General features: G+C 39.4%; 1 protein-coding gene across 1 annotated transcript in view; it reads right to left on the bottom strand.

Moving 5' to 3' along the window:
• efr3a (EFR3 homolog A (S. cerevisiae)) overlaps positions 1-24,386 on the bottom strand; it is a 104,138-nt gene extending 79,752 nt beyond the window's left edge. The window contains exons 1-2 of the mRNA XM_054624390.1: positions 24,341-24,386; positions 24,128-24,237 (exon numbers count right to left, since the gene is read on the bottom strand). Coding sequence (XP_054480365.1) covers positions 24,128-24,137 — 10 coding nt within the window. The 5' untranslated portion in view covers positions 24,138-24,237; positions 24,341-24,386. The remainder of the gene's footprint in view (positions 1-24,127; positions 24,238-24,340) is intronic.
• Between the last annotated feature and the right edge of the window lie 603 nt (positions 24,387-24,989).

Here is a 24,989-nt window from a genome sequence, read left to right as displayed (position 1 = left end):
GACTCTTAAAACTGAATATCTGTTAAACTGAAATAAGATAAACATAGCTGGTGATTTATGCGCTTTGCAAATGGCCAAAGTGTTTGCCTGCTTTGAGAGCCATGGCTCTGAATGGCTGGTGGGGCTCATTGACTTGCATTATCACGTCCTGCTTTTGAACCTTGAAGGGCGCACGCACAGAAAAACAGATGATGACCCATAAATTTACCGCCTCCCCCACCGCTCTGCTCCGGTCCCGGCCAGACGGACGTCTAAATTTATACTGCTTAAAAATCTGTTTTTGTTCTCGCTCTGTGGCCTGGAGTTCTGGCCCGGCTCAACAGTCAGCGGGATCATCTGACGGGACACGAGATTTATCAGCGAGGAAACCAAAAAAAACAAGGCTTTTTTTGTTTTCTTATATTCATAGACAGAAGGTTGACTTGCAGTGCACGCTCCTTCACAGTTACACTGAACCTTTTTCACTTTCTCTATGAATAATTCTGACCAGAACATCCATGTCATCATGAGTCTTGCTTGTTCTGGTAGACTTAAAATACCTTTAATACCTTAAAATTATTTTTTTTTTTTTTGTTTGGTCATTGCTTTAGGAGTTTTTTTATTTGTTATAAACTCATGAAACTCAGTCAAACACATATCATGTTCTGCTTTAGATTGTTTGCCTCGTAACAATGCACAAGAATCAACATGTGATATGAGCCACAGATTGGGAGTGACCCAGTGAAAAGCTTTGACTTCTTCTGAATCTGAAGAATTTGCAGTTTCGAAAAAAAAAGAAACATTAACAGATTTGGGTTGAACAATGCCTTCTGATCTAATGTTGTGTCTAGTGTTTATGTGAATTCACAGCTCCAGATTCTCAACCCTACTGATTCTACCATAGACTGTATATAAGAAGTGGTTGTAGTCGTCGTGGCAACACCCGTTAGTTTGTGGACTGATGTTTTTAAGCTTCAAGTTTGGCGTTTCGGTCGTCAGCATCTTGGGGTTTTTTTTGCAACCAGTGAACAGAAGTGACCGTATTTGGACTGAGGAGGACGTAGAGACGCCGTATACGTCTGTGTTATAATGTTATGCAGCGTTTAAAACCAGGAAAATACACTTATATACAAGATATTATGCAAAATCGAAGACGATATCTAGTCTCATACAATATCATTATTTCGATTTAATGCCCAGCCCTTATTACTACCCTTTTTTAATCTCTGTTCTGATGTTTTTGTGTGTTGTACCTCATACTCATTGTTGTTAATGGTTTGTATAAAGCACGTAACACAAGACTATAGAAATATATACATCTCCCTTTCATAATTGCTTTTCCAACCCATGGATCCTTTTACACAGCTGGTTTTCTAAAAAGGGGGAATAGTTGAATTTTTATCTCTACTTTTATTAAAATACACAGAAGAATTCTGGTCCTTTACCCAATTTTTAGTTACCCATTTACCCATGCAAAACTATTTCCTTAAGGCGACTTATATTTTGTGCTGGTAAACATATTGAGTCTCTTGTTCTGGGGGGAATAATGTTGGTTTCCCGTTGAGCTTCAGACAGAGGTTATCCATTGACGTGTCCCATTACTCATACAGTAGAGAGGCTTCAGATGCATTGGAGGGCATCAGATAGCAAAGTCTTGAGCACATTCACCTTCCCTGTGGAGCCGCCTTGTAAACATCCGCTCAGTGACCAGAAGGTACGTCGCACCTCGTGATAAATGTGTTTCAAATTGAATTATGATCCAACTGGAGATAGTGGATTTGTTGTGGAGGCGGTGGAAGCTCAGTATTTCTCATTTAAATATTCATCTTGGGCGGACAAAGGGGGGAAATGGAAACCGAGTCGGATGAAATCCCAGGGTTCAGGTTTCCGAGGCGGAGGAGGAAGACGTCACGAGGAACTCGAGCTCTCTGGAAACGCTCAGGTGGGAAGAGATGAAACGTCACCGCAAATCCGAAAATCTCTTCAGAGCAACCAAAAGGATTGTTTCTTCTACCCGATGTCTTCATTCAGACAATTAAAATAAATACACACAGACTGACATCAATGTGAAGTTAGTAAGTTAGTTATTTGAAATTCAAAAAAAAAAAAATTCAAATCAAGAAAATGCTAAAACGTTGGTTTCCTATTGCAAGTTTGGGCTGAATGACATAAGTTCATGGACAATAAGATGCACTTTAGTATGTTACTCCCTGATACAGGGAGGTCATAGTCCCTGGGCCCCGCCCTAAAGCATCCCCTGCTTTATGGTCTGTTTGACTCTAAATGGAGCATCATTTACTAAATGAACATCATGCTGTATTGAAGAAGACTTGAAACTAGAGATTGAGACCATAAACTCATGTTTACAATGTTTACTGAGGGAATAAATCAAGAGAGAAGTAGAGTCATTTTCTCATAGACTTCTATACAACCAGAGGAGTCGCCCCCTGGTGGACAGGAGAGAGAATGCAGCTTTAAGAGACTTCAGCTTTGGCTTCACTCTGCAGAACTGGAGGTTGCTGCCTGTTTTTTTTATCATTGCAGATTCTGGTCATGACTGTTTCTCCATCATTTAAAAAGAGGATGCTAGCAGCAGGATCGAGGCCCTCAAATCCATCATCATCTCAACATGGTTCCTCAAACAGCAACAATTTTACTCAAATGACAAGCACGACTTCCAGATCCGAAACCCAACAGAGTTCAGTCAGGACGAGGCAAAAACCATCAGGGAGTTTCCAAATTCAAGCGGAAATTACAAAAATTACAATTCAACTTGTTGGGGGTACTACTCTGTAGCAGTGAGGTCTAGCTCATAGCGAGGAGCCTAAGAGTGCGTCCAGTGACACCAGGGCCTTTAGAAACACATTAAAACAGAAGCTCCCTTGTCTTCAGCCGGCTGTTTCATCAGCCTGCCACCGAGGGGGAGCTAACGCCGAAGAATGACTCCGACCGCCGAGCCGGGAGATCCATCAAACGCAGCGGGGGAGGGTGGGGGGGTGAGATGATTGCAGCGCAGGTCCATCCATCTCTGGGCGAATTACAGCCACCGCGAGGGAGAAATCAACCGCAGAAGGACAGAAGAAAAAGGGAGGATAGGAGGCACGGAAGAAGAGAGGGAAATAGTAAAAAAAAGGACAGGATGGAGTGAAGGAGGGATGAGAAAGGGAAATAAAAAGGTAAAAAAGGAAAGAAATAGGAAGGGCATTAATGGAGAGATGGGAGGGAGGATGGGGGACAGATGAAGTGGGGGAGGAAGGATAAGAATAAAGCAGGAGGGAAAATAAATAAGATGAAAAAAGAGTGGCAAGAAGAAGAGAAAAGGGAGGTAAGAGAGTCAGGAAGGGAAGAAGGAAAGGAGGGATGGATGGATGGGGAGGAAGTGAGTCGGTTAGAGAGAAGAGGCTGGTCCTCCACCAATCTGGTGTCCAAACGAGTCCACCCAACAACACAACTATAAAAACTATACTATTATTTATGGTCAGGTATGTTCTCTAAGTGAGGATCATTAAAATGTTCCAACCCAGGAAGAGGAATTAAAAAGCTCAGAGCTTAGAAGCTGATGAAAAACTGAAGCTGGTGGGCGTCCAGTGGGGGAGGGATGAGGGGGAGGAGGAATCCTGCGCTGAGACACAATTACCTGTCTAAGCCTTTTCATCCACGGGGGAATTGGAGGAGAGGATTTAGCTGAAGATTCCTCTTCATAAATCCTCCAAGAGCTCAAGAACCTTGAACATTCCTTTCTCAGGTCGAGATGAAGATACAGAAGCACTTCGCTCTGACTCCCCCACAAACACTGACCTGTTGGTTTATCTTCACCAGGCGGCAACTCCGGTTCCACTGAATGAAACCGATTCAAAAGTGTCTTAAAGCTGCATTCTCTCTAGTGTCCATCAGGGGGCGACTCCTCTGGTTGTATAGAAGTCTATGAGAAAATGACTCTACTTCTCTCTTGATTTATTCCCTCAGTAAACATTGTAAACATGAGTTTATGGTCTCAATCTCTAGTTTCAAGTCTTCTTCAATACAGCATGATGTTCATTTAGTAAATGATGCTCCATTTAGAGTCAAACAGACCATAAAGCAGGGTATGCTTTAGGGCGGAGCTATACACTGATTGACAGGTCGACACCAGGGACGTATACGGCGTCTCTACTTCAATTTCAAATATCCAATATGGTCCAAATATGGTCAATTTTGTTCATTGGCTGCAAAAAACAACAACATGGCGACGGCGGTAATCCAAGATGGGGACAGCAGAATTGCCGAACTCAAGGCTTCAAAACGTCAGTCCACAAACCAACGGGTGACGTCACGATGACTAAGTCCACTTATATATAGTCTATGGTAGAAGTGCGTACAGTTTCCTCAAACTTCACAAGTTACTGCAGAGAAAATGCACTTTCTAAACCTTCACACATGGAAGCTGGTGGGGTAAAAGTGCTCCAAAAGGGGGTTCCTCAGAGCAGAGACCTGGTCCCACTGTATTTCCTGATCAGATGTCTGTGTGCAGCTTCTCTCAGTCTGGTTCTTGTGTTTCCACAGAGCCTCAGAGTGCTGTGAAGACCCGGTGACACCGACATGATGAAAAAGTTTCCCGGCTTCGGAGAGGGGAGAGATAATTGGAATGCCACAGCGACAGACGGGACTCTAATAACCCCGGACAAAATAACTGATTATCAGCTCGTTTGATTTCTCGACCTCCGATAATTAAATCGCTGTCGTACAAGCCAGACGTGAGTTTCCAGCTCTGCTGCATCACGTTATTCTCCAGAAAACATCAGAGGAGGGAGAAATGTTCATGTTTCTCTCATTCATTCCTCTTCAAATGTTTTAGATCTCACTCTTCCAGGTCAAACGACCAGCGGAACATTTTAAGAAACATTCAAATCATTTTTGTTGATAAAAAGGTCTGTTTTTATTTATTTTATGTCCGATATATTAGGATGGTTTTGTTTTTCTGTTTGACTGTATTGCTTTTCTTTTTGCAGTTTTATTGTTTTCTCTACTTTTTTACATTAACATGAGTTTTTACAATATATTTGTTGTTTTTTTAACAATTTTACTTTACTATTTATTTTGTGCTATTCTGTCACTTTTCTTTTTTTTACCGTGTATTGTTGTCTTCTTGGCAGTTTTTTACTGTTCTATTTAACCCTTTTTATTTCAATATTTTGTACAGTAATTTGTATAGAACCTTAGAATTTTTTTGTTACTATAACTTTCAATTTTTGATTGTTTATGCAATTGTTTTTCTTTTTCTGTTAATCATTTAATATACTGCATCCTGCCGCTTTGTTTTAATCATTTTAACTGCTTCTACTTAACAGGGATGTTTTTTACCCCCTGATCTTAAATGAAAACGGCATTTTTTTTATGTTAAATCTGAGTAACTAATCATGTATAGCTGGATTTAAGACACATTGCAACTGTACATTGTGTCACATCTCTGCACACACACACACACACACACAGACAGTGACACACATGCCACTGATGCGTGACACACTGATGTAATGACTTCTCCACACTGTGGACGACTCAATTTCCATCTAGGAGGTCTGGATGGCAGCGACGGTCAGTCATACATGAACACAAATGCTCACAGGAAAAGCTTTCTGCTGCACAACAACCTGTCAGTGTGTGTGTGTGTGTGTGTGTGTGTGTGTGTGTGTGTGTGTGTGTGTGTGTGTCTATGTGTCTTATTGTCAGTGTGTGTTTGGCCTGAAGTGAGAGTGTCAAGTGCATGTGGATGTTCAGAGTGTCGGTACATGTGTACGTTTGTGTTGGTTGTGGGAGGTTAACGGCAACAGAACCATCCATCCATCCATCCATCCATCCATCCATCCATCCATCCATCCATCCATCCATCCATCCATCCATCCATCCATCCATCCATCCATCCATCATCCATCCATCCATCCATCCATCCATCCATCCATCCATCCATCCACAGTATGAACGGAGTAAATAAAGGTTGTGAATGTGTGAATCCAGAGTTAACGGCGCCTCCTCTCACACGGCGTGCTGACAGAGCGTCGTCCTCCGGCTGTGATGAGACGTGTCAGTGTGATAATGAAGCTGCTCTCAAGTGTTTGCTGTGAAAGCTGAAGGGGGGGGGGGGTGGGGGGTTCCTCAGGAATATCCCTGTTGCTAAACTCGTCTTTAAACAGAACCCTCGCTGTGACCAATCTGAAGGTGTTTCACAAGATAATTGTTTTTTTAAATCAAGCATCTGGAAGGTTACAGATTCTCCACGAGGAAATGCACCTTTCTGTTGTCTTGTTAATTAACTGAGCTGGGTTATTTGAGCGAAAGTTCCTTGCAGCAGCTTTAAACTGTGGTTACTATCCCTTTAATGCCCCTGGGTGTATTGGAGCATTTTTGGGGAATGCAGCCATGCTACTAGAATGGCTGAAATGAATGAGAATTTTCTTTTTTTGCTTCTTTTCTTTCAATGTGGTGAGCTTTTTGTCTTTTAATTGATTCCTCGTCAAGTAATGAGACATCCGACTTCCTTGAATTTTATAATCCACCTTTTTCAACCTATGAATGAATGTAAATAGCTCCCTGTCTCTGTATCACCGTTTAGTAGGTTTTTGCAAACAGCTTTTCAAAACAAAAGTCTTTATTTGCATCTCTGCAGCCCATCAACAGGGATGACCCCGCTGCTTCACTGAAAACGGCATCAAAAGAAGTCTTTCATTCTCTATCTGTCAACCCCTCAATTCCATGTCAGCTCACAATACGAGTTCATGCTGAGAGACGGAGTGATCGCACCAAACAATAAAAAAGGAGATGGGTTCAAACCCCTTCTTTCACCGTGGCTCCTCCGTCTGTATGTGTTCTCTCGGTTTAGTTTGATTCCTGAACCTGAGAGTGAAATTTCACCAATAACAATGTTTCTCACAAGCAGCAGCTGGATGTGATGAACAGACTTTCTGGTAACAGCAGGAAAACTGAGACGCAGCAGAGTACGGGAAGGCAGAGCAAAGATCCAATCCTAATCCTTTTAGTAGCCGATTCCTCGCTCTGATTACATTTCTGAATAACTGAATGGGGCTATTTTTATTTCTAGAGTGTGATAACAGATACTTTGGGCTGGATTTATACCATTTACAAAACCAGAGACTGAAATGTTTTTGTTTGTTATTGTTAGAGCGGAAAATACCTCTGGAATGTAATTTAACCTCCTGAACCCCAAAGCAGGTTCTGGGCGGTTCTTTTTACTCTCTGTGGCCTCGATTTTCACTGTAATATTAAAGTCCTGCACCTCTATGGAAACTAAACAAACAAAGCTAGAACTAGAGGGAACTCAAACATGTCTTTTCTGCAGAATAACACAGTTATAATGCTATAAATCATAAAAAAAGGAAAACGTTGAATTTCATTGATAATCTATTTTACAAAAATTGGAAAACAACATAATCTAAATATCCAATATTTTTGTGTTACCAATGTTAGAAATAAAAATGGAGACTCTACATGCTAAAAAATATGGAACTATTTACATTTCAGTTCAGTCCAAGATTCACCCAATTTTTGTCAGGTGACTGTTGGTCACAGCCAAATCAATCATGGCTTCACAGTTGCATTGAAGACAGCAGAATTTAATGTATTTTACAGAATATGGTTACTTTGAACGGTTTATTTAGGGCGAAATTTAACATGAATGTAAAATAAATTCTTTTTGAGGAAATAACACGATTTTAAGCTTCAAATCGGTGGCTTCTCCTGGCAGAAGCGTTCATCAAACACAATGTGTTCAAGGACCATCGGAAAGAGGAAAATAAAGACAATAGTGTTGATTTTTACAGCTTTTGGCTGTAATAAATGGGGTATTTTTGGCAGGTTTTTTTTCATGAATACAATAAGATGAAGACAATGATGAAGTTTCACTTAAAATGGACTTCTTCAATCGCCGATGAAACAATTGGACTTTATGTTATGAAAGGCACTTCAGCAGTTCAATAAATCCAGGAATTCTCAAAAAACTCCAGTTTAGAAATCTTTGAGTGGGTCAGTTTTCCGCCACTTCCTCTTTTCACAGATTCAATGACTCAGCGACTCGACTGCCTTATGCCACCGCAGGAAAAGATCAACAGCATCACGGGGCATATGGTGCTGTTTACGCAACACCACTTGAGTTTACTTGTGCTGAAGAAACACATCTGCTCGCCACAGCGAGGGAGAGCTGCACCAAGCAAACAACCACACGATGGAAAAAAGATCAACCAACCACGACGAATTGGTTTAAAATGAAAGTAAAGCACAAAATAGAGAATAAGATAAATCTTAGTTGATAAATCTTAGTTGTCGCCATATTGGAAGTGATGAAACGGTTTAACCATTGGCTGTATATAAGAAGTGGACGCAGTCATCGTGACGTCATCCATTGGTTTGTGGACTGAAGTCGGGAAGCCTCGAGTTCTGAGATTTCGCCGGCGCCATGTTGGCATCAGAGGTTGCCGCTTGCTTAATTTGAATAATTGCACAAAGCGAGGCTGATATCAACGAGATGATATTACAAAACAATGACACTGAATCACACGCTGCATTGTTTCCTGTGAATTGGATCCAGAGAGCTACTAACAGAATATAAATATGCTATTTGCAGAAATATGTGAAACACAAATGGTTCAAAATTTAAATGAATATCTTAAAGGATTATTACTTTAAGAAACCTGGAAATGCATGCTAATTTCCTCTCCAAAAATGTATATTGGATTGGTAGAACTAACAATAGTGTCCGAGTACGAATGTGCAGCTTCATAATGTTACTGATCAATATCAAACGCCACAGATCGCTGACAAAAACAAAATGTTCTTATTGGAGACACAGTCCCAGAGGACAGTGAGGGACATGAGACAGGCATCATCATGTGACGGCAGCTCGGAGGAGTGATGGCCAGCGTCCAGCAGCAGATTGAGGCAGCGGACCGTGTAATTACCATATACCATACAATTTATGGAGCTCTGCCGTGCAGCTATACTGAGAGCAATGAAAAGCCTTCAGGTCGGAGCCTCACGGAGCAGAGAGACTCAGATATCTGCAGTCAGTGCTGTGATTTGAATCCGAGGTTATGTGGACGATCCTCACCGCTTGTTTCACGATTCTTTAGTTTATAGCTCACAACACGTTGAAACAAGAGTAATCAGTGTTTGTAGTTGATTGTAAAGATCTCAGAGTAGCATCAATCAAATCATGAAACTCCTTTTCGTGTTTCCTACATTATGAATGATGACTGCAAGCAACATATCTTCATACAACGGTTACTCATGTGTTTCCGTACTGAAGTCCAGCAACACGTGAGCATTTCAGCTCATTAAATGCAGACAGTCTTTTCAAAATAATCTTCCATCTTGACACGAAACAACTAAGTAAGGTTCAGGAAAAGATTGTGAAATAGTTATGGTTGGGAAAAGATCGTAAAGATCGTGGTTTGAGTTCAAATAACTACAGAAGTGCTAAAGAAGTTGGCTAAACACAGATAATTCCAGAAATGATGAATGGTCAAATTAAGAATGTATTAAGTGTTCATTACCCTAATAAGGTCAAAGACTTTATCACTGTATTCAAAGCTGTGGGCTTTACTGTACACTCACATGGTTTAATACACCAACACAGGGCTCCAGTAGATTTAAACTGGGATTTTCAAACTCCAGCTTCACAGAATTAAAAAAACAAATAAGGCTAACCCTATCCAAATCTCCAACATGTTACATCAAATAGACTTCAGTTGTGGAGCTGATGACCATGTATGGAAACAAGAGCTGGTGGAAACTCTGGCTCCGCTGTGGATGACTGACCAGAGACAAGACGCTCATTTACTGCCTCCAAACTGTTCATCAGGAATACGAACAAAAGACATTCAAAAGAACGAGAACGGCACATTCACAGGCTGTACATGTGACATGTGACATGTGACATGTGGCCTAAAACTATTTACCCTCTTATGTATTGGAAATAATTGGATTTACAGGAGAATGAAAAATACTCTTCACATAGTTTGCCCTGTTTTGAGAATTAAAGAAAACATAAATATGTATATATAGATTTGGAAAGAAAGAAGATTTTGAAAACAAAGAACCCTGACAGAGCAGTTTTAACTACTATTGTATTATTATAATTATTATTATTATTATTATTATTATCAATATGTAGCCATGTTTATTGTCATCACAATTTCCTCTTACATGACTGTAAGAGGAAATTGTGATGACAATAAACATGGCTACATATTGATAATTATAATAATTATCAAAATGAGCCCAATTATAAGTTTATTTCTATGTTTCACAGTCATGTGAAACATAGAAATAAACTTATAATTGGGCTCATTTTGAAACCACACAAAGGTTTGGCTGAATATATTTTCCGGTGATTTAGAGGATTATTTGATTACACATGACTTACATCTTTAATAGCTGTAATTAATAATCTGTAGATTTGTATTCAAATTATTCAAGTAATCGTATAATCTTTTAAGAAACAAGACTTTCCCGAAGCCAGACATTACAAAACTAAAAGTCACTCAGTTTATAAAGATTTAGAACCAAATTCTATCATTTGTGAATCTACATTCACAGATTTGTTCTATTCCTGTAAAAGCAATATATATTGATCTACAGCTGCAACGATATATCGATTAGTTTTAATATCTATAATGAGTCTGAAACTATTTTGATAACCGATTGATCAGTTTGAGTAATTTTGTTAGAAAAAATATAAAATGATGAGATTCCAGCTTCTTGAATGTGAATATTTTCTGGTTTCCTTCCTCCTCTGTGACATGTTGAGGACTTCAACTCGGGCTTAAAAAACAACAAAGCAAAAACAAAAATCTGGTTTGAGAACTTAAAACAAAAACGCTTTTATAGCTTTTGATTTTTTTTAACTATTCAACACATTTGAATCAATTAAAAAGTGCAAAAACTACTGACAACTTATCAAAATTATTCAAAAACACACTCACTAAATATCCGCCAACTAAACAAGTATCATGAATCATAAAATCTGCATTTAATATTTAATGTGATAACCCAGAATGTTTATCATGTCTTTGCTGAATCTCGGTCTGCTCAATCAATAGCTGCTCAATACCTCATTAAGTTTAAATCAGGTGTGTTTGTGCTGGAATTTGACTAATATAATAAAAAAAAAAGCAATCCAGCAACAACAGAAACATATTTCCTGACATAACTTTAAATGGTTGAATACAGAACGTCTAATGTTTGGGTTTATCTGCTGCATCAGTGAGCTTTATAAGCAGTGAGGCCTCAGACTTTAAAAAACAGGAGCGGTGTGTCTTTTAAAACCGGAGCAAATCCAATTAAACTGGATTTGCCTCTGAATGAATCTCCATCAGCTATCAAATCTTCTCGATCTGCCAAAGGCTGAATTGAACTGATCGCGTTAAGACTATCAATTAATCCCGCAGCAGAGAGAGAGAGAGAGAGAGAGAGAGAGAGAGAGAGAGAGAGAGAGAGAGAGAGAGAGAGAGAGAGAGAGAGAGGAACTCGGTATTCTGTGAAGCATGTCGGGCTCAATTTACCCTGATTTCATTTGGAAACGTGAGAAGATCAGGAATCTGGTGTAAAAAACGTTAGACATCAGACTTTCGCCCGTTAACATTCTGCTTTATTGAACACACACAGAAATGTATTCGTTATCTAGGACTCATTCTAAACCTGGAATCTGCAGGTTTCATTAAAACCTGACGTTCATTTTCTACTTTAATTTGTTCCTCTCTAAACTGTTGGTTTTGTGTCTAAACCTAACTGTTGGTTTTGTTGTCTAAACCGTGATCAGTGTCAGCTCAGTGTCAGCTGAGATTTTGGGTGAAGCAGTTTGTGAAAACCAAAATTAAATCTATTGGTTTGTTTACAGGGACACGGAACTGTTGGTTTTGTTGTCTAAACCTAACTGTTGGTTTTGTTGTCTAAACCTAACTGTTGGTTTTGTTGCCTAAACCTAACTGTTGGTTTTGTTGCCTAAACCTAACTGTTGGTTTTGTTGTCTAAACCTAACTGTTGGTTTTGTTGCCTAAACCTAACTGTTGGTTTTGTTGTCTAAACCTAACTGTTGGTTTTGTTGCCTAAACCTAACTGTTGGTTTTGTTGTCTAAACCTAACTGTTGGTTTTGTGGTCTAAACCTAACTGTTGGTTTTGTTGTCTAAACCTAACTGTTGGTTTTGTTGCCTAAACCTAACTGTTGGTTTTGTTGCCTAAACCTAACTGTTGGTTTTTTATAACCTATTTAAACATTTGCCGCATGAAAACTACTCTTACAAGTACAATTTATAAAAACAAAGAAGTAAGAAAACACCCATTGTGACTGTGACCTTCCTCAGTGTAAGTCTGCTGACATAGAAACCTACAAATCAAAGCTCATTGTCAACTAAAAGTCTGGAGACGGAAGTTAAATGTCAGTAAAATGTCTGAAAATGTCTGAAAATGTCTGAAAATGTCTGAAAATGTTAATGTACAATATAGGTCAGGAGGTAAAAAAATAAAAAGAGTAGAAGAAGAAGAAGAGACGGAGGAATTTCTTCTCACTGTGGACAGAAACGTCATTTTTCTGGCTGAGAGGTTTCTGAGTGAAAGTCGGGTCGATCTGATGCAGACGTCCAGAGAGACTTTTCTTGAATCACTTCAGTGAACACAGACGGCAATTTTACATCCACATGTCCATCAAAATATCAGATTTGGATTTGTTGTAACTTTAACTCAAACATTTGTTTATCCACTCTTTAAATGAAGTCCTGGCAGCAGGATACAATGTTGTTAGCACATTTTTGGCTCGTCGTATCCGTCTCTGAGGCAAAATATAGCCTCGAGCACGCAAACAGAGAGAGTTTGTGTGTGTGCTGCATCATTTACGCTGCAGAAAAGGCCAAGGAGGGAAGTTATTCTAGTGCTGAGCCCCATTTGGACAGTTTATCCATGCAAAGTAGGTTAATTGTAATTATAACTTCAGCTACTTGTTAATTCTGATCCCATCTGCACTGACCAAACTGCTGATTTCCCCCCCTGAGCTCTGCCTTCATTTAATTCTGGGGTCAACTTTCTGCTGGAAAACTTTAGCGGATAAATTGTAGTCGCACAAAATAAGAATATCACATGTTGGAGGAGCGTTTAAACGAGAAGAAGCCTCCTTAAAACACATCAGAGTCGGTCTTCAAGCTGAGCAAACGAAGCTGCGTTAAAATCCAATCAATCAATGACGTACGAGGTGATTAATGGATTGATGGACAGACAGATTAAATCCATAATCCCTCAAACAAATTCAGTATCAATTATCTTAAATGTCTCTTTCTCCGCAACTACTTGAATAACAGAAACAAGGGTAAGACAGAAGCTGTGACCGTGGATCATTTCGCTGACAGTTATATTGACTCCACAGAAGATATTTGCATAAAAAAATCCATCAATTACTCATTAGAATCTCTATTTGAATCATAACTCTGTTCTTCATCAGGTGTCTTCAATGGCCGTGGCTTCTTAGTTATTTATTGTCATATCGTCAAACTCACATATTTAAATCTGCTTTTAACCTGTGATTCATTGTTATGTAATGTAATTCTGTTTGTTTTTACTGTATTAATGTAATTTATTTGTTCAATTTTTATTGTTGTTTTTTTTTCGATTTCTGTTTCTACCATATAAAGTGCCTTTGATTATCTTTTGAAACATGATACAAATAAAATGTATTATTATAGTTATCATAATTATATCTATATTAATAATTTAAATTACAAGTATTATTTAAATTATTATATTATTGTTCATATTTTTTAATTATAATTATGATTATTGTAATAATTTTCATTGTAATGCTACCATTATTATCATTTTATTATTACCATTATTATCAATTTATATTTAACCATTATTATACTTTTTATATTACCATTATTATTAATATTATGAGTATTATTATTATTATTAAGTAAGAAGTAAGTAAGAATGAGAATCCAAGACAAAAAAATAGTGCAGATGTTAAAATATAGGATAAAAAAATTCAAGTCAGTCATCCTCCCCAAAAATTTATTTTTTGATATTTTAACCTCAGTGTTTTGTTTGGGTCTCTCCACCTGCAGACTGGGAGTGTGTGTGTGTGTGTGTGTGTGTGTGTGTGTGTGTGTGTGTGTGTGTGTGTGTGTGTGTGTGTGTGTGTGTGTCGTTGAAAATGAATGCATGCCACAGTTGCAGAATGTAAAGATCTCCTCCTGCTCCGTCAGCTGATTGTTACAGTCAGCTACTGTGTGTGTTTTGTGTGTGTGTGTGTGTGTGTGTGTGTGTGTGTGTGTGTGTGTGTGTGTGTGTGTGTGTGTGTGCGTATGTGTGTCTGTACATTTTGCAGTCAGCTATTCTGACGTGTGTGTGTGTGTTCTTCCTGTGTGTACTTGTCTTTGCATCATACATCTGTGTGTCTGCTCCTGTACTTCTATCTTTGTGAGGACAAATTGGAATTTTATACATAGTAAGCAAGTTTATATTTTGCACATGGTTTCCACTCCTCATGTTAACGTTTACATGTTTAATCAGAGTCCTCACAAGTATAGAAGTACAAACATGTGTGTGTGTGTAGCAGGATGGGTAGGATTGACTTAATTGAGCATGAAAGGCAACAGCTGACCTCTGGTGCTTCAGCGCTGCCGCCAATCAAAACATCTGTTGGCCTGAGGCTCAAGGACGAACGCAAAAAAAAATTAAATAAACGCCCAAAACACCCAAAAACCACCGCGAGCAGTCCTTCATGCTCAGATTCACCTGTGGACGCCGTCTGTGAAGTCAGTGTGGAAAGTGTTACCGTGACGACAGAAAGAGGAAATACTTTTTGGTTGAATTCATACAAAAAAAATACATCAAAAATATATTAATACTGTGCACTCTATGTGTCAAGTTACTGGATTTAGTTTGTGATAAGAGCAAGGTCATATGAACGGGACCAATGGCGTCGCTAGAAGCTTTGTTTGTACTCGGGCGTGGCATCGTAGCGCGAGCCTCCGTGGGTGGCGTGCAAAGCTACAAGCTGTTCGCTGCATTATTCTCCAAAACTCCAGAGGGCGCACAAACAAAATGAACTGTGACGAAGCAAGAAGACAACAAGCGCGACCGGTAAAATGCCATAAATCGGAATTGTAATTATCGGTAAACTCAAATCTCATATTCACGGACTACTTTATTACCTTTATACAAACCCTGTAATGAAGGAAGTCAAGTATCAAATGCATTATAGAGAAACAAAAGGTTAAATATCCTGTAAACTATTTGATTTGGCTGCAAAATATTTACTCAAATGTAGATTTTTTTAAGATCTCCTGTCACGTCTTAAAAAGCTATGATCGCATTCACCCAGTTACAAAAAAAATAAATAAACCAACGTTCTTTTGATATCTTACAAAAAAACGTACATCTCATTTTTCGGGCCTTTTCCTACCAAACTCCAGCACCAGCAACGTGTAAAATGTCGCTCATTACATATAAACAGTCTTTTCCAAATAAACTGCAGTCCTGACAGGAAGCCAAAACTAAGCCACGCCCCCCTGGCCGATCAAACCGGACCGCTTTGGGTTTCATCAGTTGTATCTGTCTGTTGGTGGGATCTGTTGGATCTCCACCATTAGACCTATTGATCTGAGACCCACTGCAGTCTGTCTGCACAAAAACAATCAAACCTTTCCAATAATACTTCACGTTATTCATCCTCAAGATAATAAAATAAATCAATTAAAAGCTTAAAATGAGCTGAAATCAATAGATCACGAGAATAAACAGCCTGAGTATATTCAGACGCTGCAGCCTCTGAGGTGACACAGCATGAGCTGGAATTCATTGAGACAACAACAGCAACGACGGCCTCATGTTCTCAGCCCCCCCCCCACCCCCACCCCCACCCCACCCATCGGTTCAATCTGTGCCGTTTGGTTCGAGGTGCGTCAGTCAAAATGAAAACCAGGCAGCTGATTGGACGGTCGGGAAGACGGTTCATCCGGAGAGCGGATCAATGGGCGGCTTGTTAAACCGAGACACAGACCTGGACCCTGTTAGCCTGCCTTACTCTGTCACTGTCACACACACACACACACACACACACACACACACACACACACACACACACACACACACACACACACACACACACACACACACACACACACACACACACACACACACACACACACACACACACACACACACACACACACACACACACACAGAGGAGAGTAGGAACTTAAGAAGCAGCCTCCTACCCGACTCGTTGTTCTCTGAATCCATCTTGTCGGAGGCGAAGCTGAGGACGGCCTGCCAGGTGGACCTCGACTCCTCCGTCTCTCGTTCTCTCTGTCTCTCTCCCCCTCTCTCTCTCTCCCCCCACCCACCCTCACACTGACTCTCATCTCTGACCTTGCAGTGTTTGTGTTTCCCCTCGCCAGCAGCAGCAGCAGCAGATCTGCTGGAGGCTGCAGATGAAGCTGCACCGTCGAGTCCGAACGGCTAAAAAAAACGCTCAAAAGCTCTTCAGTATGATGTTAAACACCCTGCACACACACACCTATCAATACAGATACACACATGCACACACACACACAAGACAGATGACATGAATGTGTGTGTGTGTGTGTGTGTGTGTGTGTGTGTGTGTGTGTGTGTGTGTGTGTGTGTGTGTGTGTTGGGTTAAAGGTGTTTTAATCATCCTGATTGAAGTGTGATTATCCAGATTGACAGAGAGCTGTTGAAGGAATTTAGGAATTTTAATATGTGTGTGTGTGTGTGTGTGTGTGTGTGTGTGTGTGTGTGTGTGTGTGTGTGTGTGTGTGTGTGTGTGTGTGTGTGTGTGTGTACGGTGTCTATATGCATATGTGGAAGTGTGTGTGGGCCTCTGCTGTTGTGTAACCGTTTTCTCTTTGTTTCAAAGTATGTGCGTGTGTGTGCGTGTGCTTGACCTTCTATCTCTGTGAGGACCAGTTTTGGGGGTTTAAACCTTGGGCGTGAGGCTATTTTTAGAAAGTGAGGATAGTATCTAGAAAAGTGAGGACATTTAGAGAAAATTAGGACTTTTTTTTAAAGACTTTTTAACCAAGAAAAGATATTTTCTCCTTGATGAATCGGGGATCAGAGCTCCAGTTGGTTGCGTATTCCGATGTTATTGGTTGCATGTTGAGCAGGTCTGTCTTTTTGGGTGTGTGTGTGTGTGTATGTGTGTATGTATGTGACACCGCGTCCTCTACTCCTCCTCGAGTGACATCATAACCTTAAAAAACATAACGGTAAATCAAAACGAAGAGAAATATTGGTTGTTTTTGTGCCAAGAAAAATGCTGCGGTGCCCGTTGCTCTGAAAGGCCAAACATCACCCCACCACCGAATTTTTCTCTGCTTCAAATCAGCAACAATGACTACGTTTACCTGCACACTCATATTCCGAATATGACAATATTTCGAGCAGCTCTGTGCGTTGAACACAAACCAACCAGTCAACAGTTTGTAAAGCTGGAGTAGAGATGCACGTCCAGAAGAACAGAAGGAGAAACAGTCCTACTGTTAAACATCATGAAGGACTTTGATATGAACAAGTATCTCAACAACAACCTTTCAGAGAAGGTGTTTAGAGGAGTGAAAGAGGGAGGCTGAGTTCACACGCTCCAACGAAACCTCCAACGCTGGAACTATTTGGACTAAACATTTTGACGAAAAGAAGGAAAAACACAAAGTGGCTCCTGCCGTTCCACTTTTCCATATTTTGAGGAGATAAACGACATGGTGAAAAATATCCATATCAGTTATCAAGTCAAGGGTGAAAAGGATGTTCTTGTTTTGTCCCAAAGATATTAGTTTACTATAATATAAAATTGAGAAAAGCACCAAAAGTGGAACCAGAGAATGTTTGGAATTTTGACTTAATAAAATGACTCAATTAACCAGGTAATAAACAAAAATGTTTCTATTGATTGACGTCATATTTATCAATACTTTAGGGGCTAAAATAGGATTTATTTTGCATTTTTGCTTGAAAAAAGACTTGAATGAATGAATGAATGAATCCATTATCAAATCACAGGTGCAGACTGTTTTATGTAATTGATTTATGGACTAATCCTTACAGCGCTGTCACAGCCCCAACACATCCTGTGTCTGCTCTTATCACTCCACTAATTCTACAATAAACAGATCACACAGCGAGCGTCTGGAGCGCCGCGGTGTCGGACGCATGTGCTCTGCAAACAAATACACAACGCTCCGAGAGCCGAACAAGATGAGCAGACATTCAGAGCAAAGGCGGGCGGCCATCTTTACGCAGCGCGCTCTGCAGATACAGTTGAGCAGCAGGAAGAGACATTTAAAACATGACGGGAGCTTGTAGTTATAAGTTCTGATGAGTCGGCACCACAAAGAGCAGTGATTTGAATAATAAGCTCTGCTCCTGTGACATGCTTTTGTCTTGAGGTGAAGCTCTGCAGGTTAGACTGACATATCAGGAGGAAATTCTAATAAATAATAAATATCCACATGCTAATTTCACCCGCCTCCTGACATATATGCATATTTTTTGAAGTAGTAAGAGTAGGATAAACTTTGTATAAACGAGATACAACTTTTCATTTTCATTCATTTTTCATTTCTCGAAGTGCAAACTGATCTGCATTCTGTTCATGTAAGGTGTATGAATAAAGTTAATCTAGAATACTAGTTTACAGACTTCCCAGAATTTATTTAAATATTTTTGCACTGCTGATGTTTTTGGCATTTTGAATGCTGTTAGAACTAAAGAAAAAAAAAAAGACTGATGTATGCATAGAATTTGAGGAACGACTCTTATAAAATCTTTTCATTTAGTTTGTTTCAACATCAACGTTTCCCTCTTCCACTCAGTTCCTCTGATTCACTAAATCAGAATTTGCATACAAATACGTTGCGTTTAATCTGCACATGAAGGCGTGTTTGAATTCTAACGCTCAGCGGTGAGAAAAGGGGGCTTTTTGTATTGACAGAAGTAAACCTGTTATTTCCCTGCTTCGTTTCACATGCTGGCGTTGTTCTGCTGCACCGACACCTGTCTGATGTCGATAGAGACACGAGAAAAAAAACATCCGACAACAAAACAGGCCGGAGGAAGAAAAGAACGGCGAAGAAAGAAGGAAAAGTGCAGCGGAGCAGTGAGCCGAGCGTCACACAACAAAAAGATAAAAGCTTCCCCCTCTCTGCGAGAGATGCGACCGGCGGAGGAAACAGAGGGAGGCGCTCCTCCTTTGAAGTTATATTTAGGCCAAATCCTCCTTTGCAGAACAAACCGTCTTCCACGATGAATACCAATCACAGCCAGCAGCTGAGGGAGGAACCGGCCTCAGAGCCCAGGAGGAGAACGCACACATGGTGCCCGGATGGGTTTGATGACTTTGAGACCTTCTGCATGCAGATCAAATACTCCTGTTCCACCTGGGACACAGATGCATGCTGGGGGATGGATGTTCTCATCAGACTTTTGAAGCTACAAAAACACAACCTACGTTTTTTCCGTTTTGAAACACAAAGTTTGGCAAAGTTTAGAGCAAGCGCCCACAATTCTGAGGTGTTTTGGAGCCCCTAAAACGGACAGCGTTTTGGACGTCGCCATCTTGTTTTTCTGCAACCAGTGAACAGGAAGTGACCATATTAGGACTGAGGAGGAGTGACGTAGAGACGCCGTATACGTCTCTGGTGTCGACCTGTCAATCAGTGTGTAGCCCCGCCCCTAAAGCATCCCCTGCTTTATGGTCTGTTTGACTCTAAATGGAGCATCATTTACTAAATGAACATCATGCTGTATTGAAGAAGACTTGAAACTAGAGATTGAGACCATAAACTCATGTTTACAATGTTTACTGAGGGAATAAATCAAGAGAGAAGTAGAGTCATTTTCTCATAGACTTCTATACAACCAGAGGAGTCGCCCCCTGATGGACACTAGAGAGAATGCAGGTTTATGACACTTCAGCATTGGATTCAGTCTTCAGAACTGGAGGTTGCTGTCTGTTTCAAACAGGCTGGGTGAAGAGCTGATCATATTAAATGGGGTCATTGCTGCAGACAACAGTAATATTTTGTTAGAAAATGTCCCTTTAACTGCCCGTTATATAGTTCTGTAGTGTCCCACTGGGGAAACAGAGACACAGTTTCAGGATGGAAATAAAGACAATAACGGGGGAAAGTATTTCCCAGCAGGCATCATTCCATCCATAACCATCTAACCGTTCATTCAGACTCAGAAAGAGCAGCGGCAGCAGAGTGAGAGTAACGGCGGCGGCGGCGGGTTTGTCCTACATAATGACTTAATTGAGGTGGTTAACACTTTGAGGATAATGAGAGCCTCTAGACCACAACAGACCCAGGAGTGAGGGCTACCAAGTGGAGCAGCAGAATGAATCCAATGTTTATTAAGCAGCAAGAGTTTCAGGGACGTCGTAGCTAACAGAGAAACCGTCTCAGCTCCTGACTCAGAGAGGATCAGATGAAAGAGAATACCAGAGAAATGTTTCTCCAACTTGGACCGAATGTAAGATCACAGTCAGTTCACAGCGCCGGATGTGTGTTTCGTCCACGTCACTAACATATTCACACACACACACACACACAAACACATACACACACACACACACACACACACACACACACAGTGGTCCGTTGTGACGCATCGGCCCATCGGGGATCGATGTTGAAGGTGTCACATTACCGCTAATGTGATCAGCAGTTTACCACTGGGAGTAATTACAGAGCAGACACGAGGCCCGCCGGGCTGCAGAGTCCTTGAAGCAGCCTGCAGCAAACCCCCCACCCCCCTATCCAACTTCTCAACCCCCCATTGATCTGAAACATAACGAGCCCGTCGGTAGAGGTGGACTTCTCTCGTCCTACGTTGTCGGTAAACAGCAGCTGGTTAACTGCCAGAGCAGCTGCTGGAGGAGAAGAAAGGCGAGGACACCCAAAGTCCAACTGTCCCCAAATAGAAAACACTGACACACATGACGGCACACAAACACACACAAACACACACACACACACACACACACACACACACTTTTTAAAGCCTCGTATCTCGTTCATTCATGCTGCGCTCCACTGAACCCCCAAAAGCATGTCTTCTTTGAAACAATCACCAAAACTACACCGTTTATCACAGACAGAAGCTGTAAAAAAAAACTGTCATAATCTCCAGATTCTGATCTTTCCGGCGGTCCTTGAACACATCATGTGTGACGAATGCTTCCGTCAGAAAAAGCAGCCAAAACGAAGCATAAAATTGTGATATTTCATCAAAGAAATGTATTCTACTTGTCTCATTTAAAATCTTGCCCTGAATAAAACCTTTTGCTCTAAACAGATTCTGTAAAAAACATTAAATTCTGAGGTCCTCAGTGAAACTATGAAGCCATGATTGAGTCATCTGAGTCCAACAGTCATGTGGCAAAAAATCTGTGAAACTTGGACTGAACTTCAGGCTGCTGAACACAGAGCAGAGAGGAGAGGAGAGGCTGGAAGTAGAGTTTGTAAATCTGTAAATAGTTCAATATATTTCGCATGTGGAGCCTCCATTTTTTCCAAAATGTTTGTATATATAGATTGCATTGTTTCTTTTTTTTTTTATGATTCATAGAATTGGAACTGTGTTATTCTACACTAAAGACATTTTTAAGTGGTCTCTACTTCTAGCCGTGGTTGTTGTGTTTCTTTTTTGATACAGAACCTTTATTTTCAAGTGAAATTCAAGGACATAGGAACAAAAATTGTCCTGAAACTCCTCGTGGTTCAGAGGGTTAAAGTCTGGGTGGAGCGATGGATCGGAGGAACGTTCGATAACCATTATGCGTCTTATGTTGCTTTGTAATAAGACAATGGGCAACATAATACAGGAAATGTTGAATCATTACAAAAAACATGATGAATTAAAAATGAACTTCCACAGAAGAGAGCCAACTTAACTCACGCCAGATGGGAATCACTGATCACGTCCCATGTTAGAAACCTTTCTCTGTTGTGGCTGTTTGATCATAAAGTCCTTCATAACTGTGATGTTGGAAGAAGCCCAAAGTCTACAACAGATTTACCTGTACACACACTCACAAGTTTACACCTGGATTTCCTCCTCATTTCAATCATAAATCAGGTGACACACATTATCTTTTGATCATACCAAACAACCTGTCTGAGTGACCTTTGACCTGTGAAATCACAGGACTGCAAGAAAGGAGAAAGGACTGCTAGTTAAAGTGAAATGTCATTTATACACACACACACACACAAGTACCTATATGTGTGTACCTGCACAGTCAAATATCCCTTTTTCTATAAGAAGCTGTATAATTAAAACAACCTGCTGCTGTTAGCATGCTAGCCTGTTAGCCACATTGCACATTTGTTTGTGTTGACAGTTTGTCTTTAAACGCACCAACGCACTCTAACAGCAACATTTCAATATCACAAATGCAACAAATATACAAAGTGGATTCATTTCGAGGGTTGCACGTTTTACATTTTTGCTGTCCCTGTTTAATTACATGTTAAAAGTTAGTTGCCAATAGCAACCTGGCAACCGTTAATGTCCTGTAATAATACAACACTTTGAAAAGAAGCCAATCTGCCTTAATGAGTTTGTTTACTTCTCATACTTTAAATACATTTAGCTGATAATACTATTATATATATATATTATATATATATGTATATATATATATATATATATATATATATATATATATATATATAGTGAATCAGTAATCGCTTTTAAATCACTTCTTAAAACACATTTTTACAGAATGGCTTTTATGTGATGTTATCGTTTTAATGTTTCGTTTTCATTTGGTTTTAGTATTTTATCTTATATTCGTTTACTATGAGTTTGACCTATTTCACTTGATTTTATTTATTTTGTTTGTTTATTTGATTGTCTCTTGTTATAACTTGTTTTTATTTATATAGTTATTATTATTATTATTATTATTATTATTATTATTATTATTATTACCTTGTAAAAACAAGTGTTTCACCAATAAATCACCTCAACAAGAAGTAATAATAATAACAAGCACCTTGTAAAAACAAGTTTACAAAACAGTGCAATAGAAGAAACATTAGAACAATGGTTAGGATAAAACTAAACAAAGAAACAAAATGAAATAACAAGAGACAATCAAATAAACAAACAAACAAACCAAATAAATAAAATACTACCCTGAGCCTTCCGCTTAGCACTCATTGTATTCATATTAGTTTGTTGCACTTATTGTATTCATATTAGTTTGTTGCACTTATTGTATTCATATTAGTTTGTTTCTGTACTTTTGCTCTGGCTTATGCTTTAAGATGCTTGTTTAAGAAAGGAGATGCACTTATGACTTCTGGTGACTAGTAGTTCTCTTGAATACCTATGTTGAAGACACTTCCTGTAAGTGGCTTTGGATAAAAGCGTCTGCTAAATGACTGTAATGTAATGTAATGTAATTTAATGTTATAATGTAATAATGTAATGTAATAATGTAATGTAATGTAATGTAATAATGTAATAATGTAATGTAATGTAATGTAATAATGTAATGTAATGTAATAATGTAATGTAATGTAATGTAATGTAATGTAATAATGTAATGTAATGTAATGTTATAATGTAATGTAATGTAATGCAATAATGTAATGTAATAATGTAATGTAATAATGTAATGTAATGTAATAATGTAATGTAATAATGTAATGTAATAATGTAATAATGTAATGTAATAATGTAATGTAATGTAATGTAATAATGTAATGTAATGTAATGTAATGTAATAATGTAAATAATGTAATGTAATAATGTAATAATGTAATGTAATGTAATGTAATGTAATGTAATGTAATAATGTAATAATGTAAAATCAATAGCATACTCTAACAGATAATAGTTATCAATGACAGCTGGGTTGCAGGCTTGACACAGAAGCCTGGAAAATGCAGTGACAGTGAACGCACCACTGCACTTTTCCTTAACTTGGACCCCCTTTTGTCTCAGCCCAAAACAGAGACAGTGAACGCAACACACACACACACACCAAACCAAACCAAGGTTATTTCTCATGCATGCTGTCACACACACACACATTATCTCTCTCACACAGACACACACACACACACTCACCGGCTGGCATCCTGGTGACAATGTAGCGCAGTGTCTCTGGTCTCTGATTGGTCCGGTCCGGCTCAGTTAGCCTCCATGTAGCTTTTTCGTGCTGCCTTCAGGTCACCTGGCTTCGGAATATAGAAACACTTTCATAAATAACTCCCGTTTCCGACGCATTCAAGCTGCTTTTCTATTCTGTGTAATGTGAGATGCATTCAGGGGAGGACATACCTGTGGGTAAAGATTAACTCCTGCACATTACTACAGTGCTTCCTGCTTTACGGTGACACACAACGCGGAAGTGTGTGTGTGTGTGTGTGTGTGTGTGTGTGTGTGTGTGTGTGCTGTGTGCTGCTGCGGGGCGTTCAGGGACCGCGGAGCAGCTGAGAGACGGCTAATTATAGCAGCTGCGGCAAGGTGTGCAGTGCAACATGAAGAGGCTCATTATGCTGCGACTCAGTGTGTTTACTGTCACAACATATATATGTGTGTGTGTGGTTGTATACACTACACCTGTATTTATTACCCTGTAGTGTATCTCAGGTTAAAGATTCATAATAAGGTATTTACTGAAGGGTAAAAATAGAGAAAAATGAATAAATAATAATATGAATATGAATAATGAACTAGAAGGATGCAAAACCACTGAAACAGGTACAAACAATGGAAACATTTTTTGTGTGTGTGATTGTATACACTACACCTTTATTTATTACCCTGTAATGTATCTCAGGTTAAAGATTCATAATAAGAGTAAAAATAGGGAGCAAAAGAGCAAAATAATAGATAATAATAATATTATTAATAATGAACTAGAAGGATGCAAAACCACTGAAACAGGTAAAAACAATGGAAAAAATCTACAACTGATAATGGACAT

The sequence above is a fragment of the Anoplopoma fimbria genome, chromosome 3 (genome assembly GCF_027596085.1).
Source record: "Anoplopoma fimbria isolate UVic2021 breed Golden Eagle Sablefish chromosome 3, Afim_UVic_2022, whole genome shotgun sequence".
NCBI classification, from domain to species: domain Eukaryota; kingdom Metazoa; phylum Chordata; class Actinopteri; order Perciformes; family Anoplopomatidae; genus Anoplopoma; species Anoplopoma fimbria.
This window is presented reverse-complemented; position numbering and strand designations above follow the sequence as displayed.